This window comes from Salvelinus alpinus, chromosome 28, assembly GCF_045679555.1.
Source record: "Salvelinus alpinus chromosome 28, SLU_Salpinus.1, whole genome shotgun sequence".
Lineage (NCBI taxonomy): Eukaryota > Metazoa > Chordata > Actinopteri > Salmoniformes > Salmonidae > Salvelinus > Salvelinus alpinus.
In genome coordinates, this window is record NC_092113.1 from 8,503,226 (window position 1) to 8,521,330 (window position 18,105).

Genomic DNA, 18,105 nt, shown 5'->3' on the forward strand with positions numbered 1-18,105 from the left:
CCAGTGATGTACTGGTCCGTACGCACTACCGTTTGTAACGCCTTACTGTCATATACCAAGCCGTTACCATACCAGGCGGTGATGCAACCAGTCTGGATGCTCTTGATGGTGTAGACAATAAAAGACCACTCTAAAATGTTCCGTTTTGTAATACAACACAATGCCACAGATGTCTCAAGTTTTAAGGGGGCGTGTAATTGGCATGCTGACTGCAGGAAAAACTCATTCTGATTAGCTGGACCTGGCTCCCCGATGGGTGAAGCACTCCTGCCCAGTCATGTGAAAACTAAAGATTAGGGCCCAATGAATTTGTTTAAATTGAGTGATTTCCCTATATGAACTGTAACTCAGTAAAATCTTTGAAATTGTAGCATGTTGCGTTTATATTTTTGTTCAGTATAATTTGAGTGTGCCGGATTTACATTTACTATGTTACGTCTAGTCGATGAAACCAGGCTGGGTAATCTGGTAAGGGGTAATGATGATTGAAACATTTTCTGGATGTAAATTTTGCCAGGGCATCAGGGTTTCAAACCAACCTCTTCTGTTCCTCGGATAACAACAATGCACCACACCCAAAAGTGAGAAAATAACTATTGTTCAACTCTGCAGCAATTGAAAATAAGGTTGCATGATGATACATAAGAGTTGATTTTATAAGCATTTGTAAGTACATTTATAAATGGTTAATAACTGGAAGTAAATATTGGGTTACTATTTGGCAAACACTGACCAGTTATTGCAATATATAACTGTTTATTCCTGGTTTATAAGGCATTTACAAATGATCAAATAACCGCTAATAACGTAATTATAACCTTTTATAAACCCTTTACAAATGGAACCTCATTGTAAAGTGTTACCAGGAAGCCTTTGTGTATTTTTGTCCAACACTATTCTGAATAACAGCTTTTTCCCAGACATACTCTGCTATTTTTCCAGTAATGAGCTAACTGTGCATGGCCATCTGGTGAAATTACTCTCACATCAGTGGCTTTGCGACATAAGGCCACAAACCTATATTATATTCCCTGATCTCTTTTAACACAAATGTAAGACCCTTCTATACTGTTAATTCACAATAAAAGAATAAGATACCAAAAAATGCAAGAAAAGTAAAAAATATATTTCTTAGCTAAATGTGTTTCTTGTTGTTCATATGGCCGTCATATAGTCACTCAGCACAGCCAAAATATATATTTTATATTTTCTAAAATGGCTTGTAAAAATCTATCTATTTATCAGCACCAATGTGTGGGACTGTGCCCATTACCTCAGTGTGTTTGCCAACAGAGAAATATTATGACGAGGGCCAAGGTTTTTAGTGGGCGGGGTTAAAATCGTGGGGGAGGATCGGGTTAAAGGTGAAAGTTGAACGATTTTCATTTTGTTGTCTTTTGTGCTAAGCAGGAGAGTGGAGCCCGATCAAGCAGCAGCGTCTCTTCCCTCTTCCCCGAATCCTTTTAAAATTCCCTCCCGAACCTTTCCCCTTCTACCCTACCCTCCCCCCAAACACACCTCACGGGACTGTTCAGGTAAGACTGCCCTAACTACTGAATTTTCTTTGGATTGTGAAGGACAGAGCTAACTGCGCCTGAATGATTCAGGACCTAGGCCGCAGCATTCAAAATAGCGGATTATCGTCACATGCTAGGCTAGCTTGCTAGCATTGCGCTCATTCTGATTTGATTAACTACGTTAGCTGCTACTATCCGTTTCTAGCTCGCTATTGAGCAGTTTGCACAATATTGATGAAGCTATCCACATTCTACCAAGACTGAGTAGGTACCGTTTTTCATTCATTGGTTCATCAACTTTAGGTTTTTAAACTTTAGGTAACTAACGTTAGCCAATGTCACTAGGGTTACTAGCTAGCAATGCTTCTAGCAGGCAAGCTAACGTTAACTAACTAATTATCATACTACATACAGGCAACTGGAACTAACTTTGTTAAATCGGTGTTATGTATTTAAATGGTGTAATAAATGTAGCTAACTATTAGCTACGTCTGGTTTCCTCGCTGCATAATTAGCGACACTATATCTGAATCAATACACTGCAATATGAGCAGAGTTAGTGAACCTTGGGTGTAATGAATCAATTTCAGCAATGGGATTCACTTATTCGATGAACTTAGTCTTAGGACGCTTTTAAGGAAACAATGCCCTGGTCAGCATTCTCATTAGCTAGTTTCACTGTTTTTAGCAGAACCAATATAAGTAAATTAGCTAAATCCTGTAAAATGTACTTATTATGACTGAAATGTGGTTGTCTCACCTAGCTATTGTAAGATGAATGGACTAACTGCAAGTTGCTCTGGAATCTGTTAAATGGTAAATTACTACATGTAAAAATGTAAGTCAGTAGTACTGGTTGGTTTCTTGCTTGAATAGATTTTTTTCATCAATTGTTTGCCGTCTGTAACTTAACACTTCTGTTTTTTTTGTCTCTGCTCCCTCTTGTCTTGAAGACCAAATACTACTACTTGGCGAATATAGACTTCAGACACTACAACAACTATGGACACCGGTGTGATTGAAGGAGGGCTCAATGTCACCCTAACCATTAGACTCCTTATGCACGGAAAGGTGAGTGTGCACAGGAGATGGACGATAAGAGTTATGACCATTACACCGTGGTTGTTCCATTCACACACCTCATTCATTACTGTGTAGTTAGCATAAACATAGCATCGTCATGGAACAGGCTTCCCTAAAACAGGGAGCCTGTGGAAGTTCCATTGCAAAAATTGTCTGGCCGGGACCCGGTGTATCAGACTCCTCGCAACACGTCAAACTAATGAAATGCCATGCTTGGGTGGAGCTCCAAAGATGCGCAACAGATTAGTACCGTAGGAGCAACAGTACGTGAGGACTAAAAATATAAACAAGACAAGCACTGGTCACGAAACATTTTAGAACATTTGCAGCACGCTGGTTTTCACAGAATTTCTCTGTTATTTCGAGATGAGCTAAAGCTCCAACCAGAGCGGAGAAATGGTCTACAATGGCCATATCAGTATATTTACTATGGACTTTTCTGAAGTGATATATGGCTGTAAAGGCTAGCATGAGGGACAAGAAGAAGCTGGCCACAATGGGGTTAGTTTTGAGAAAAGTCAGCTAACCGTGTAAGCTAGCGAGTTAAATTCCTCTTAAGATTATGAAGCCAACTACATTTGAATAAAAACGGCATATTATTGAACTAGAAGGTTAGTTGTGTTAGCAGAGTCGCCACCTTATCCAGGGTCAGTGATACATCAACTGTACATGGTTGCTCCATCTAAGGGAACAACTGCAATCACGATGGTGTTCTCCGTTTAGCTCTATGACCCCTACAAGTGTCAGAGGACTCGTCTGATGTCGGTATCGTTGATGTTAGAGGTCGACCGATTATGATTTTTCAACGCCGATACCGATTATTGGAGGACCAAAAAAAGAGGATACTGATTAATCGGCAGATTTTTATTTATATATATATAAATATTATATATATTTGTAATAATGACAATTGCAACAATACTGAATGAACACTTAATTTTAACTTAATATAATACGTCAATAAAATCAATTTAGTCAAATAAATATTGAAACATGTTCAATTTGGTTTAAATAATGCAAAAACAAAGTGTTGGAGAAGAAAGTAAAAGTGCAATATGTGCCATGTAAAAATGCTAACGTTTAAGTTCCTTGCTCAGAACATATGAAAGCTGGTGGTTCCTTTTAACATGAGTCTTCAATATTCCCAGGTAATAAGTTTTAGGTTGTAGTTATTATAGGACTATTTCGCTCTATACCATTTGTATTTCATATTCACTACTGGATGTTCTAATAGGTACTTTAGTATTGCCAGCCTAATCTCGGGAGTTGATAAGCTTGAAGTCATAAACAGAGCAATGCTTGAAGCACAGCAAAGAGCTGCTGGCAAATGCAGGAAAGTGCTGTTTGAATGAATGCTTACGAGCCTGCTGCTGCCTACCACCACTCAGTCAGACTGCTCTATCAAATCATAGACTTAATTATAATATAATAACACACAGAAATACGAGCCTTAAGTCATTAATAGGGCCAAATCCGGAAACTATCATTTAGAAAACAAAACGTTTATTCTTTCAGTGAAATACGGAACCGTTCTGTATTTTATCTAACGGGTGGCATCCCTAAGTCTAAATATTGCTGTTACATTGCACAACCTTCAATGTTATGTCATAATTATGTACAATTCTGGCAAATTAATTACGGTCTTTGTTAGGAAGAAATGGTCTTCACACAGTTCGCAACGAGCCAGGCGGCCCAAACTGCTGCATATACCCTGACTCTGTTTGCACAGAACGCAAGAGAAGTGACACAATTTCCCTAGTTAAAAGAAATTCATGTTAGCAGGCAATATTAACTATGCAGGTTTAAAAACATATACTTGTGTATTGATTTTAAGAAAGGCTTTGATGTTTATGGTTAGGTACACATTGGTGCAGCGACAGTGCTTTTTTCACGAATGTGCTTGTTAAATCACCCGTTTGGCGAAGTAGGCTGTGATTCAATGATAAATTAACAGGCACCGCATCGATTATATGCAACGCAGGACAAGCTAGATAAACTAGTAATATCAACCATGTGTAGTTAACTAGTGATTTATGTTAAGATTTATTGTTTTTTATAAGATACATTTAATGCTAGCTAGCACCTTACCTTGGCTCCTTGATGCACTCGCATAACAGGTAGTCAGCCTGCCACGCAGTCTCCTCATGGAGTGCAATGTAATCGGCCATGATCGGTGTCCAAAAATGCTGATTACCGATTGTTACGAAAACTTGAAATCGGCCCTAGATAATCGGCCATTCCGATTAATCGGGTGACCTCTGGGTGATGGGCCAACTTCTGTTTGTTGCGTTCTAACCGTTTGGGCTACAAACTAATGACCTGACTGTGGAAAGGCAGATTCTCACAAACGCGATGGTGTTCTCCAAGTCACAGGACTTGTCTGAAGGTAACCAGTACCAGCAAAAAAAAATATGGAAGTATGAAGGTCGTTTTGTGCCTACTCAAAAGGGGGTTAAATACGTTTTTTTTTTTTATCTATCCTGAACTTTCTTATATCTCCCAGATATATGACAGACACACTTCAAACCCTTGTTTCTTATGATTTATTTTGACTGTCTTTTCTGCCATTTATGAATGTGTTATTCAATGCATTTCTCTGGGCTATAAATTTGGCCTTTACTACTATAGCCCAGAGAAATGCATTAACGTGTGTGTGTGTATATATATATATATATATATATATACATACACACACACACACACACACACACACACACACACACACACACACACACACACACACACACACACACACACACACACACACACACAGTACCAGTCAAAAGTTTGGACACCTACCCGTTCAAGGGTTTTTATTTGTACTATTTTCCACATTGTAGAATAATAGTGAAGACAGCAAAACTATGGAATCATTTTGAAGAATCTCAAATATAAAATATATATTTTGTTTTGTTTAACGCTTTTTAGTTACTAGGTTTTTCCATATGTGCTATTTCATAGTTTTGCTGTCTTCATTATTATTCTACAATGTAGGAAATAGTAAAACTAAAAACCCTTGAATGAGTAGGTGTGTCAACTTTTGACTGTGTGTGTGATGCACCGATATTACATTTTTAGCCGATACCCAATCTTTTCCTTGCCAAAAAATCCGATACCGAGATTGAAAAAAAATTGCGGCCTTTTAAGCATTCTAGTACAGTTAAATAGGTAACACACACACGGACGCAGCAGTCTAAGGCACTGCATCTCTTTGAAAGAGGCGTCACTACAGTCCCTGGTTTGAATCCAGGCTCTATCACATCCGGCCGTGATTCGGAGTCCCATGGGGCGGCGCTCAATTGGCCCAGCGTCGTCCGGGCCATCATTGTAAATAAGAATTTGTTCTTAACTGACTTGCCTAGTTAAAAAAAGGTTACATACACCACACTGAACAAAAAGTTTGTTCGGTGGCATTTACGTATGTCCCCATTACCAGTAAAACATAATCAAAACCTATTTCTATCAGTTTCTTGCTGTGCTGTTTCGTTGTTCAGTCGTTTCATTCTCAGCCAGGATTTCTATGGGACGCCATTTGGGTCTTTGCGTGTCTTGAATATGACTGCACGCTACATAATTTAAGGCGTTCATAAAAAATGTACGTAGTTATTACACTATCACTCGTATTTCATATGTCACAACGATTCATCGATACGTATGCTATGATGCTGGTAAAGTTGTCTCGCGCACCTACAGTGCTGGTCATTTTAAAAAAGCTAGCTAGCTCATGGATGCAAACAATGTTCTTCCCCAAAAACATAGCAAAACGACAATCTGTTTCAGTAGCTATCGTTAGCTAGCTAATTATATAGCTAGGTGTCATCTAAAATAACCCTAATTTATAAGACAGTTATTCTTTGATTAATGGTGGTTGGAAGCTAGCCACAATAAGGATTAGCCACAATAGTGGACTTTGCGGTTAGCCTTCAAAATAAAAGTATGTCATTGACAGTGATGCAAATGAATACAAATAGTGGAATTATGCCATAGTTTAGTAGATCATGCTAAACGCGGTTGGAATGTTATATAAAATCAACAAAAGACAATAATTTGTTGAAATCACACTGGATGTATTATACTTTTGAATTGCATTGGGGCCATACTTATTTCACTGTACAGCCTTACCTGTGGATCAATGACATAGGGTATGAGTCTACTCAGTGACACCCAGAGAACATTGGCATCGTAGCTCTTATTGCTGGACTCTGAAACAGCTGTGACTTGAGCCACATTCATTGTCAACCTAAGTGTATTGAACACTATTCCCGAGAAAAAACAATACTACGTGGATGTTTTGGAGTCTGATAACTCGTAAGGAGGACGTTGGGGGGGGGGGGGAATATATTAGGTATTGTGTAGACTGTCATCCCATTTCATTGATTCTCAATCCTTAGATAAAGCTGTACAGTGCAATATGAATGTCAATACACACAATAGGCTGACTGGGGAGGTGATTTCACACAGTCACAGTCCTGCGATAAGAGCTACAACGCTAATACTTGCGTAAACTCTTCACAGTTGTGTTCTGTGGGTGTCACCGAGTAGACTGATACCCCATTTCATTGCTTCACATTCCAACCTTGTTTAACATGATCTAACCAATTGTAACCTTCTGCATCACTTTCAAATAGGTACTTTTATTTTAAAGGCCAACCGCAAATTCCACCATTGTGCCTAATCCTTATTGTGGCTAGCTTCCCAACACATAACCCGGTCAGGTCGAGCCTCACTAACCAGATGAAGCTAGCTGGCTGTTTATAACGTTAGCTTTGGGCAACAGGGTTAAGTAGCTGGTTAGGTATTTATTTTCATGAACTGAAGTTCAATTTCAATAAGCAAACAACAAGTGGCTACCTAGCTAATACTTACTCACAATGTTTCCTAAATCATTGCTAAGAATGGTGAAAATGGCTGCCGTTTCTACTGGTTATTGTTTTCAGGCTGGTTGTATTGGTGCTAGCTAGGTACCAAGCTAAAGCTAGTTAGCTACCCCATAAGTTGTGGTAGAACAAATAATGCTTTATTACCAACACAGTATTGTAAACACATCGTTCGTGGCCAGTGGTTGCTTGTTTGCAGACTTTTTTTGTACAGCATTGACAGTGCAACTGATAGTGGTGGTGGCGCTTGGCTTGCACGTGCAAATTCAGAACACACAACATTCTATAATATAACTGTTATTTCAGGACCCTGTCTTTCAACGATAATTCGTAAAAACGCGTTTATCGTCGAAGGAATGAGCGTTACACCAAGGCCTGTACTCAGGAGCGGGTCTGAGGTGGAGGGTCCGTCATGGTCTGGGGCGGTGTGTCACAGCATCATCGGACTGAGCTTGTTGTCATTGCAGGCAATCTCAACGCTGGGCGTTACAGGGAAGACATCCTCCTCCCTCATGTGGTACCCTTCCTGCAGGCTCATCCTGACATGACACTCCAGCATGACAATGCTACCAGCTATACTGCTCGTTCTGTGCATGATTTCCTGCAAGACAGGGATGTCAGTGTTTTGCCATGGTCAGCGAAGAGCTCGGATTTCAATCCTATTGAGCATGTCTGGGACCTGTTGGATCGGAGGGTGAGGGCTAGGGCCATTCCCCCCCAGAAATATCTGGTAACTTGCAGGTGCTTTGATGGAAGAGGGGGGTAAAATCTCACTGCAAGAACTGGCAAATCTGGTGGCCACACCAGTTACTGACTTTTGATTTTGACCCCCCCCCCCCTTTGTTCAGGGACAAATTATTCAATTTCTGTTAGTCACATGTCTGGAACTTGTTAAGGTTATGTCACAGTTGTTGAATCTTATGTTCATACAAATATTTACACATGTTAAGTTTGCCCTACGCAGTTGGCAGTGAGAGGACGTTTCTTGTTTTGCTGAGTTAATGTCGTGACGCTAATAGCGGTGACGCTATTACTGTATAACTCCGGTAGGGCAACATCTGAACAATAGCGCACTTGGTAACGTTAGTGTGTACCGGTGCTCGACCAGTCGCGAAAGCCAACACCACCCACGACAGAGAACGGTTGATTGTCAAGGGCAAAGAATCCCATTATCTTGGCGTTATTAATGGATTTCGCCTTTGAGTTGTCTCGCTTTAATGTTCTTACTCTTTCAAATGACTGCTCGACTTGTTGACTATTCGATCCACACAGCAGACATTGTGGGCTAGGTTAGGAATGCTGCGTTGCACATGTAGCGCAACATTTTACGTGGCGTCATTACGTCATGTGCCTACGTTATATAGGTATGCATGTCAGCTTTGACATCGGTTTTTCACATCGGCGTCAAACTAGACATCGGGCCGATACCAATGTTGGCATTTTTAGCTAATATCGGCTGATTCCGATATATCGTGCATCCCTAATAAATATATATATTTTTTTACATTTTCATTTGAGAATGTAACATGGATGCATTACAGACAGAACCCCTTCCCCTCTTTATTGGGATTATGACTAAAGCCTAATTTCAGGTGAACAAAAAAAACTCCATACCAGTGGTGGCCGTGCTTGCTCCACTGATCCTGGGTGAGCAGACATCTATTCCATCCCAGCAATAGCACAATTGATTATCACATAATTAGATTTGATAAGTTGAGTCAGGCGTGTTATTGCTGGGCTGTGCCCTGTACACCCAACCGAAAACATGACAAAGAAACGGGCTTCATTCTACTCAAATTAGAAAACACTGAATATTATGTTGCTATTATCTCTTTGTCCTCAAAGGTTTCCCCCCTAGGGACTGGAACGTGAGAATCTTTTCATAATGTCTCCACAAAATGACCTGCCATATCCAGTAGCCTACAATCTCCCTTTACTGACAGCTGGAGCTGTAATTTCACCCTCTTCTATGTCTTTTATCTACAAATGCATTTGGAGACGGTTAGCTAGCTGATGACATTTAATTCACTTAGCTAAACACTAAAGTTAGCAAGCTAGCAGCTCAGTTGAGTTAGCCTTCAAAGTGGCCTACTGTAGCCAGCTAGCTTAGCTAATAATACGTGGTAAAACATTTATATATATATATTTTTTTACATTTATTTGCTTATTGAATACGTTCAGCCGCAATGTGCGGAATGGCGGAAAAAGTCTGTCACCAGAGCACAATCCACTTGAAATTTCAATAAATATAAATCGCAGACAGTCGGCCACACTTGATAACTTGAAAACGAGCACTAGCGTAGGCAACAACTACCCGGGCGGAAAACAGTGGCACACATCACCCCTTCTACGGGCGTGTGGGGGGAGGGTTCTTTTTATTTCTATTTTTAACCTTTTATTTAACTACGCAAGTTGGTTAAGAACAAATTCTTATTTACAATGACGGCCAAACCGGGCTGGGCTAATTGTGCGCCACCCTATGGGAGTCCCAATCATGGCCGGTTGTGATACAGCCTGGAATCGAACCAGGGTCTAGTGACACCTCTAGCACTAAGATGCAGTGCCTTAGACCCGCTGCGCCACTCGGGAGCTTCTTGAAATGTAACGTCCAATCAAAATCTTCAAAAACATCAAATGTTTGCAATAAATTCTCTAGACCTCCAACGGCGGCACGACGACAACGTGATTTTGGCGGTATGGCAACGCGAGACTAAAATAAACCTAATCTTTTTCTACAGCCACTGTCTTGAGTCGGTCACCCGGGACTAGCATAAACCTTACATTGCACACTACATGGATAACTTGCATATAATACAAAATACTTCTACATGGGGTTCTTTCAATCTTGAGTAAAGCTTTTGTAAAGTGAATATATATAATAAAAGATGGATTACTGATTTTAATGTGTTATTGCTTTTCTTGTCTGCAGGAAGTTGGAAGCATTATTGGCAAGGTGAGTGTGCCTTCCTGATGTTTCTCACAGTGTTCGGCTTTGCACTTTTCATTCATGGCCGTGACTGTTGTTTAAACATTGTGCTTTCTGTGCAGAAAGGAGAGTCTGTGAAGAAGATGAGAGAGGAGGTGAGTTGTCCGTCATTGCATGGATTGACGTATTGAAAGGAGTTTGAGAGAAGTGGCCAATTCTAGACATTTTCTACTGATTCTGATGACTCGTGCTTCAGGGTTGACATATTGCAATGTTACAACCAAATTCAGGCCAGCGCTGAATGTGTAAATGCAATTAAATATATTGTCTTAATATTTTAGCGTTGTAATAAGCAAACGCATGAATAACATGTCATGTCCACGTGACAGAGTGGCGCTCGTATCAACATCTCTGAGGGGAACTGCCCAGAGAGGATCATCACCCTGGCAGGCCCCACCACCGCCATCTTTAAAGCCTTTTCCATGATCATCGAGAAGCTGGAGGAGGTTTGACTCTTAACTACAGATTTCAAATTAGCCATAGAACATTTCAGTCAGGCTGGAAACCTATTACTAAGAAATTGAAATATTTGTCACGCACCCATGAACAATACACCATTTTAGAGTAAGATATGTAGCAATTCAGATTTTGCATAGTAAAGATCATGAAAAAAAAAAATCTGTAAGTCCTAGCCTTTGGACTGAAGCCATCCTCAGCAGTGTATCTTGTTTTTCCGTCCGATTCCCTACAGGACATCAGCAGCTCGATGACTAACAGCACGGCCACCAGCAAACCGCCAGTCACCCTGCGCATCGTTGTGCCTGCCAGCCAGTGTGGCTCCCTCATCGGCAAGGGCGGCTGCAAGATCAAAGAGATCAGAGAGGTACGTACAGTACACCCACACTAGTGTGTTATTATGCTAATTAGAAATGATCACCCCCGGTCTCTAGATGAACTGTGCCACCAGATATTCTAAAGAGAACTCTGAACACTTACTGTTGACCCTCCCTCCTACCTGTTTCTCTCTCCAGTCGACAGGAGCTCAGGTACAGGTGGCAGGGGACATGCTGCCTAACTCCACGGAGCGTGCCATCACCATTGCAGGGACCCCCCAGTCCATCATCGAGTGTGTCAAGCAGATCTGCGTCGTCATGCTCGAGGTAGTAGTATGGGAACCATTGCGCACTACCCCCTTTTTGTCTCGTCTTTTTTCTATTTCATCAGAGATGTTGCTTAGCTTCCTGATTTTTATATCATTGTCCTACATTTTGAAGTGTCTTCAAAATAACTACCGCTTATGTACATTTTCCAGTTCCTAATGGTTGATTTTGTTTCTCCCATCAGTCTCCGCCTAAGGGTGTAACCATCCCTTACAGGCCCAAACCCTCAGGCTCTCCTGTCATATTTGCGGGAGGTCAGGTAAATAAACCAACCTCATTCCTCTGTAATTAATCAACTAATTAGTCTGTAATTCATATATCAGTTTTCTAATTAAGTGTTCCTTTTTTTAAATGATAGCATTGTCAGTTGTTTAAGGGAAGTTGAATAACACTGTATTTTTAAGTCTGTTTCTACATTTCAGTAGTGTGGTCTGCACTGTGCAGATGTCAGCACCATTGCCAAATGGCCTCCAGAGTTTCTATGTTAACGGAGAGAAATCCCCTCCAGTGGTTGTAGAGTAGCTGAGCTGTCAGATGGGTTGAATACTAGCTGGAGGGTGCATATTTTTTATTTAACCTTTATTCAACTAGGCAAGTCAGTTAAGAACAAATTCTTATTTACAATGACGGCCTAGGAACAGTGTGTTAACTGCCTTGTTCAGGGGCAGAACGACAGTCTTTTACCTTGTCAGCTCGTGGATTCAATCTAGCAACCTTTCGGTTACTGGCCCCAACGCTCTAACCACTAGGCTATATGCGTCACCCATATGTCCATATCCTTGTCTGAATTACCCCATAGCGTTCTCATTCCAGACATCCAAGGACACGGTTGCATTTACAGTAGCCCAATTCTGATCTTTTTTCCCACGAATTGGTCTTTAGACCAATCACATCAGATCTTTGTCAGAGCCGATCTGATTGGTCAAAAGACCAATTAGTGCGATCATAATTGGGATGCCTGTCTAAACGCAGCCATGGGTCTCCAGGATACTACAGCCTGTGAGTGTGCTTTTTGTACCCATTTCCCATGCACCCTCCTAAGTGCTTTTCTCTCGTTGCAGGCATACGCTGTCCAAGGACAGCACGCCATTCCACAGCCTGACGTAAGTGAAGGTCATTCTGTAAGTGAGCCCATATATCTACACATCAACCCTCCTGGGTAGTCATGGCACCCACTCTCTATTACATGCTGTACCTTCTTTTTTTCCCCCAACCACTCTATTTCCATATTAAGTTTCAATCAGTAAATGCACTGCAGTGATGCATCGCTAAGGCCTGCTGGTACTTTAAATGTTTTGTTTGTTGCCATGTGTATCGTTTAATTTCTTTGCAGCCTTGATTATGTTCGGGAGAAATTCTGAAATTAGGCTTTATCAAATTTGTTTGATGCTAGCCTTAAAATAAAGTGGTGATCCTAGCTGACCTAAAACAGCATTTTTACTAGGATTAAATGTCAGGAATTGTGAAACTGAGTTTAAATGTATTTGGCTAAGGTGTATGTAAACATCCGACTTCAACTGTATATAGCCATACCATTAGGGATGCACATAAAAATTCTGTCCAACACCGATAAATTGTTCGTGGCTCAGATTTAACACTGAAATATATGGACAAAACACTGGCTATGAAATCATCCTTTACTGATATATTTCTTAAGGCAATTATCAACCGATACGAAGGCTGAAATACTGTGCCGCCCTACCTCACAGCAACAGTCAAAAAAAATTGTACGCCTCAACACAAAACAATAGATTGATTGACAGTTAACCAGCATGGCTACCACAGAATTCTGCAGCGATATGCCATCCAATCTGGTTTGCGCTTGGGACTCATTTGTTTTTCAACCGGACAGTGACCCAACACACCTCCAGGCTGTGTAAGGACTATTTGACCAAGAAGTGATTTTAGTGCTGCATCAGATGCCCTGGCCTCCACAATCAGCCGACCTCAACCTAATTTGAGATGGTTTGGGATGAGTTGGACCGCTGAGTGAAGGAAAAGCAGCCAACAAGTGCTCAGCATATGTGGGAACTTCTTCAAAACTGTTTGAAAAGCATTCCTCATGAAGCTGTTTGAGAGAATGCCAAGAGTGTGCAGTTGTCATCAAGGCAAAGACTGGCCACTGAAGAATCTCAAATAGAAAATATATTTTGATTTTAACACTTTTTTTCATTACATGATTCCATGTGTTATTTCATAGTTTTGATGTCTTTGCTATTATTCTAAAATGTAGAAAATTGTAAAAAATAAAGGTAAACCTTTGAATGAGTTTGGAAATGGCCCTTAGCCGTGGTATATTGGCCATATACCTCAAAGCCCTGAGGTGCCTTATTGCTATTATAAACTGGTTACCAACCTAATTTAAAGCAGTAAAAATGAATATTTTGTCATACCCAGGGGATACGTCTGATATGGCTGTCAGCCAATCAGCATTCCGGGCTCGAACCACCCAGTTTATAAATATTTATATATCACACACACAAATATATGGACACCCCTTCAAATATGTGGATTCTGCTAGTTCGGCCATACCCGTTGCTGACAGGTGTATAAAATCGAGCACACAGCCATTCAATCACCATAGACCAACATTGGCAGTAGTATGGCCTTACTGACGAGCTCAGTGACTTTCAACACTGGCACCGTCATAGGATGCCACCTGTTATTAAGCTCCCGCCATTGGACCCTGGAGCAGTGAAAACACATTTTCTTTTTATAGTCCCGTACCCCTTCAAAACATTCAACCTCCAGCTGTGTACCAGGGTCAGCGCACTCAAAATGTTTTTTGCCATCATTGTAAGCCTGCCCCCCCCCCCAACCCCACACACAACGATACACTTATTAAACATAAGAATGAGTGTGAGTTTGTCACTTTCCACGATCCGGGTTGTGACAAAGCGCTCTATAGGACCAGGGCACAAATAATAATAATCAATACATTTTGCTCTTTATTTAGCCATCTTACATATAAAACCTTATTTGTTCATCAAAAATTGTGAATAACTCATTGGTTAATGAGAAGGGTGTGCTTGGAAAGATGCACATAACTCTGCAATGTTGGGTTGTATTGGAGAGGGTCTCAGTCTTAAATCAGTTTCTACAAAGTCTGTGCCTGTATTTAGTTTTCATGCTAGTGAGGGCCGAGAATCCACTCTCACATAGCTACATACGCAATAATTAACATCCAACGGTTAATGTGATTGGATGTTAATTATTTGGGGCCTTGCTTTAACAAAGTTAACCATTTTCACTGTAGTGTCCAAAACGTCTTTCAAGCGGTCAGGCATTCCTTTGGCAGCAAGAGCCTCTCGGTTGTTGCTGCAGAGTATCTAAGTGGCGTCGGGAGCAACTGCTTGCACACGCGTTTCCACTATGTCTCCCTGTCAAGGCTTTTGTGCCATCAGTACAGATACTAACACATCTTGACCACCAAAGTCCATTTGATGCCACAAAGCTGTCCAGTACTTAAATATCCTCTCCTGGTTTCCAGAAGAGGATGACTTCCATAATTGACCCCCCATAAACGTAATGGACATATACCATGAGCAGTGCCAGGCCCGCTACGTATGTTGACTCATCCAGCTGTAACGCATATAATTCACTGGCTTGTATGCGAAGCAGAAATTGTTTCAAAAACATCTCCTGCCATGTCACTGATGGGTCGTGAAACAGTGTTGTTTGATGAGGGCATTGTCTGTATAGTTTTTGACATTTCCCCCAGCATTGTTCCAGCCTTATCAGCAGCAGCAGGAAGAATCAAGTCCTCCACAATAGTATGGGCTTGCCTGTTCTAGCCACTCGGTAGCTCACCATATAAGATGCTTCTAGCCACTTCTTATTAATGGTATCTGTTGCTTTTATAAGTCTTCACACTCGAAGGTCATCTTTATTCTTGATCAAAAAACTCCTGTGACTTATTTTTCAAGTTGGCATGTTTTGTTTCTAAATGTCTGCGCAAGAGTGAAGGTTTCCCGCGAGAGAGTAACGGTTAATGGGATTGGATGTTAATATTTGACTAGGCTACCTGTATTTGACATTGGGTTGTTATTTCGCTGAACACTAGATGGTTTAATTTTATTTTTGGCAATGAAACGAGGCTACTCGGGCGAGAACAAAACCTCACCCAAATGTGTTGGAACTAAGGGGCCTAGCCCAAACCATGAAAAACCGCACCAGCCCATTATTCCTCCCCCACCAAACTTTACAGTTGGCACTATGCATAGGGGCAGGCAGCGTTCTCCTGGCATTCGCCAAACCCAGATTCGTCCGTTGGATTGCCAGATCGTGAAGCGTGATTCCTCACTCAAGTTAGGGAACCACTTATCTAGTGGAAAGCCTTCCCGGACGAGTGGAGGCTGTTATAGCAGCAAAGGGGGGACCAACTCTATATTAATGCCCATGAGTTTGGAATAAGATGTTTGACTAGCAGGTGTCCACATACTTTTGGTCATGTAGTGTGTGTGTGTGATAATGCAGAACATAACCCTGTGTATCTCCTGGCTTATAGTTCCTGTCTTTCTCCTTTCATCAACCCTTCTCTCTCTTCCTCTCCATGTATCCATCTCTCTCTCCACAGCTTACTAAACTCCACCAGCTCGCCATGCAGCAGAGCCCTTTCCCCATCGCTCCCAACAACCAGGGTTTCCAGGGTAGGTCAACAGAGGAAGAGTAGAGACGGGAATCATTTTATTTATTTCTATGTTGCATTGTGTGCAACATTTTGTCTTTGTAGGCACTGACTTGTGTTTTCTCTCTTTAGCTGGGATGGATGCTTCTGCACAAACTGGTTCCCATGAGCTGACCATTCCAAACGATGTAAGTGTCCCCGTCCACTCTGGAATTCTCTTCCTTACTTGTTCTCGATACTTCAGCCCAAGATTCATGTAAATCATTCAGGAATTTGTTTAGTGTTCATTGTTGCGTACTTGTCTTATCTGGGTTTTTAGTCTAAAATACATTTCACTCCTGAGAAGAGTGGTTGAAATGTCTTGTATTCTGAAACTTTCTCTCTTGCCTTCCTTGGCCTCAGTTGATTGGCTGCATCATTGGCCGTCAGGGGGCTAAGATCAATGAGATCCGCCAGATGTCCGGGGCTCAGATCAAGATTGCCAACCCAGTGGATGGCTCTTCTGACAGGCAGGTGACCATCACCGGCTCCCCTGCCAGCATCAGCCTGGCTGAGTACCTGATCAACGCCAGGTGAGGAACAACACGCTGGAACTACTGATATGCCAAGTCATGGTTCAGAATAAGAGGACTAATATGACTAGGAAATCAAAGCGGCTTGCATTTAAGGCTAGTTTTTGAATCTCTTGTTTTTTTATGTTGCTGTAGGCTGTCATCTGAAGCTACTGGACTGGCAGCCAACTGACATAGAGGATCTTCATCAGCACCTGACGTAACCCCCCCTACTTTTTACCGAGAGGTCCCTCACTAAAGTTAATGCAAAAACCAATCCTTTGGTTAAACACCTACCCACTCAGCTGTAATTACATCAAGGTATTTTATTTATTTATTATGTTAAATTCCCTTTGCATATAGTTTTTTAAAGATATTTTTTTGGTGTATTTATGTTTTGACCTTAATAGCCGGGGAAGAAACAATTTGGAAAAATCTGAAAAGGAATATGTTTTTTTTATGTCAGATTTTTCTTAGTAAATGTAAAAAAATGAAGAAGAAAAAAGACCCAATAATAACAAGCTGTTGTGGACTGTTGCTTCCCTGTATTTGATGATTTGTATTTATTGTTTATTTAATACACACCAGTCCTCTTGTTAGAATTCGCTGATATTTACCATTCTTTAAAGCTGAACTTCCTAAATGAGGCATTGTGGGTAATGGGTATACGTGGGGTGTAAATGATGTACTCTTAAGATGTACCGAAAGACAAGATCAGGAATTAATTGAAACGTCTCTGAAGTGGGACTATGAGGAGTGTTTTTAACTGAATTCTGTCACCTCTTTTATTTGCTGTATAATTATTTTGTCATTCCTGTTTTCATCCGTTTAAATGTTTTCCTTATTCAGGACATTTGAGTGTTGTTATTGTGTACTGGATTCTGATAGGGTGGGTGGGGCATGGTAACCCGGAGACAACGGGCCAGAGGGATGAATTTCTTTTCTCTGAAATTATTAAGATGGAAGATAAACATTGATAATGTTGGAATATTTGTTTTGAATAGAGAAAATATTTTTTTTAACTGCAGGGGCGGGAGGGTGCTGCAAGGGGCAAAACAATTATTGTGTGTCTTTATATGATAAGACTTGAGGTATTCATTTAAAATAACTAGAAGGAAGATTCTAAAATTAACACTAGGTTCCTGCTATCTCCTTTGCCTGGATCAGATTTTATTTTTTATTATTCTTTGCGGGATGAAGAAACTCAAGTTTTTGTGCACGTTTTCAAACTATTGTAGATTTGGGTGCAAACTGAATTGTTGAAGAACTTCAATACATAAATAAAAAGATGTGAAATGCTAAAACTACCCCTGGATGTAAGCTATCATTTTTCCTGGGGTAAAAATATGAGGAACTTTCCTACC

The 18,105-nt window shown here is 40.9% G+C and overlaps 1 protein-coding gene across 4 annotated transcripts; it reads left to right on the forward strand.

Annotated features, from left to right (window-relative positions):
• The first annotated feature begins 1,373 nt into the window (after positions 1-1,373).
• Positions 1,374-18,048, forward strand: pcbp2 (poly(rC) binding protein 2). Of its 4 annotated transcripts, none has more exons than XM_071371458.1 (13): positions 1,374-1,535; positions 2,471-2,588; positions 10,407-10,430; positions 10,526-10,558; positions 10,793-10,909; positions 11,155-11,286; positions 11,435-11,566; positions 11,748-11,822; positions 12,625-12,684; positions 16,140-16,212; positions 16,323-16,378; positions 16,593-16,762; positions 16,898-18,048. In XM_071371458.1, exons 2-13 carry the CDS (start codon positions 2,520-2,522, stop codon positions 16,932-16,934), a joined length of 978 nt encoding a protein of 325 aa, XP_071227559.1. In that variant the 5' UTR covers positions 1,374-1,535; positions 2,471-2,519; the 3' UTR covers positions 16,935-18,048. The 4 variants fall into 4 exon arrangements, with proteins under 4 accessions (XP_071227559.1, XP_071227561.1, XP_071227560.1 ...); XM_071371460.1 differs by having other exon boundaries at positions 12,625-12,666; XM_071371459.1 differs by having other exon boundaries at positions 11,435-11,563.
• The last annotated feature ends 57 nt before the right edge of the window (positions 18,049-18,105 follow it).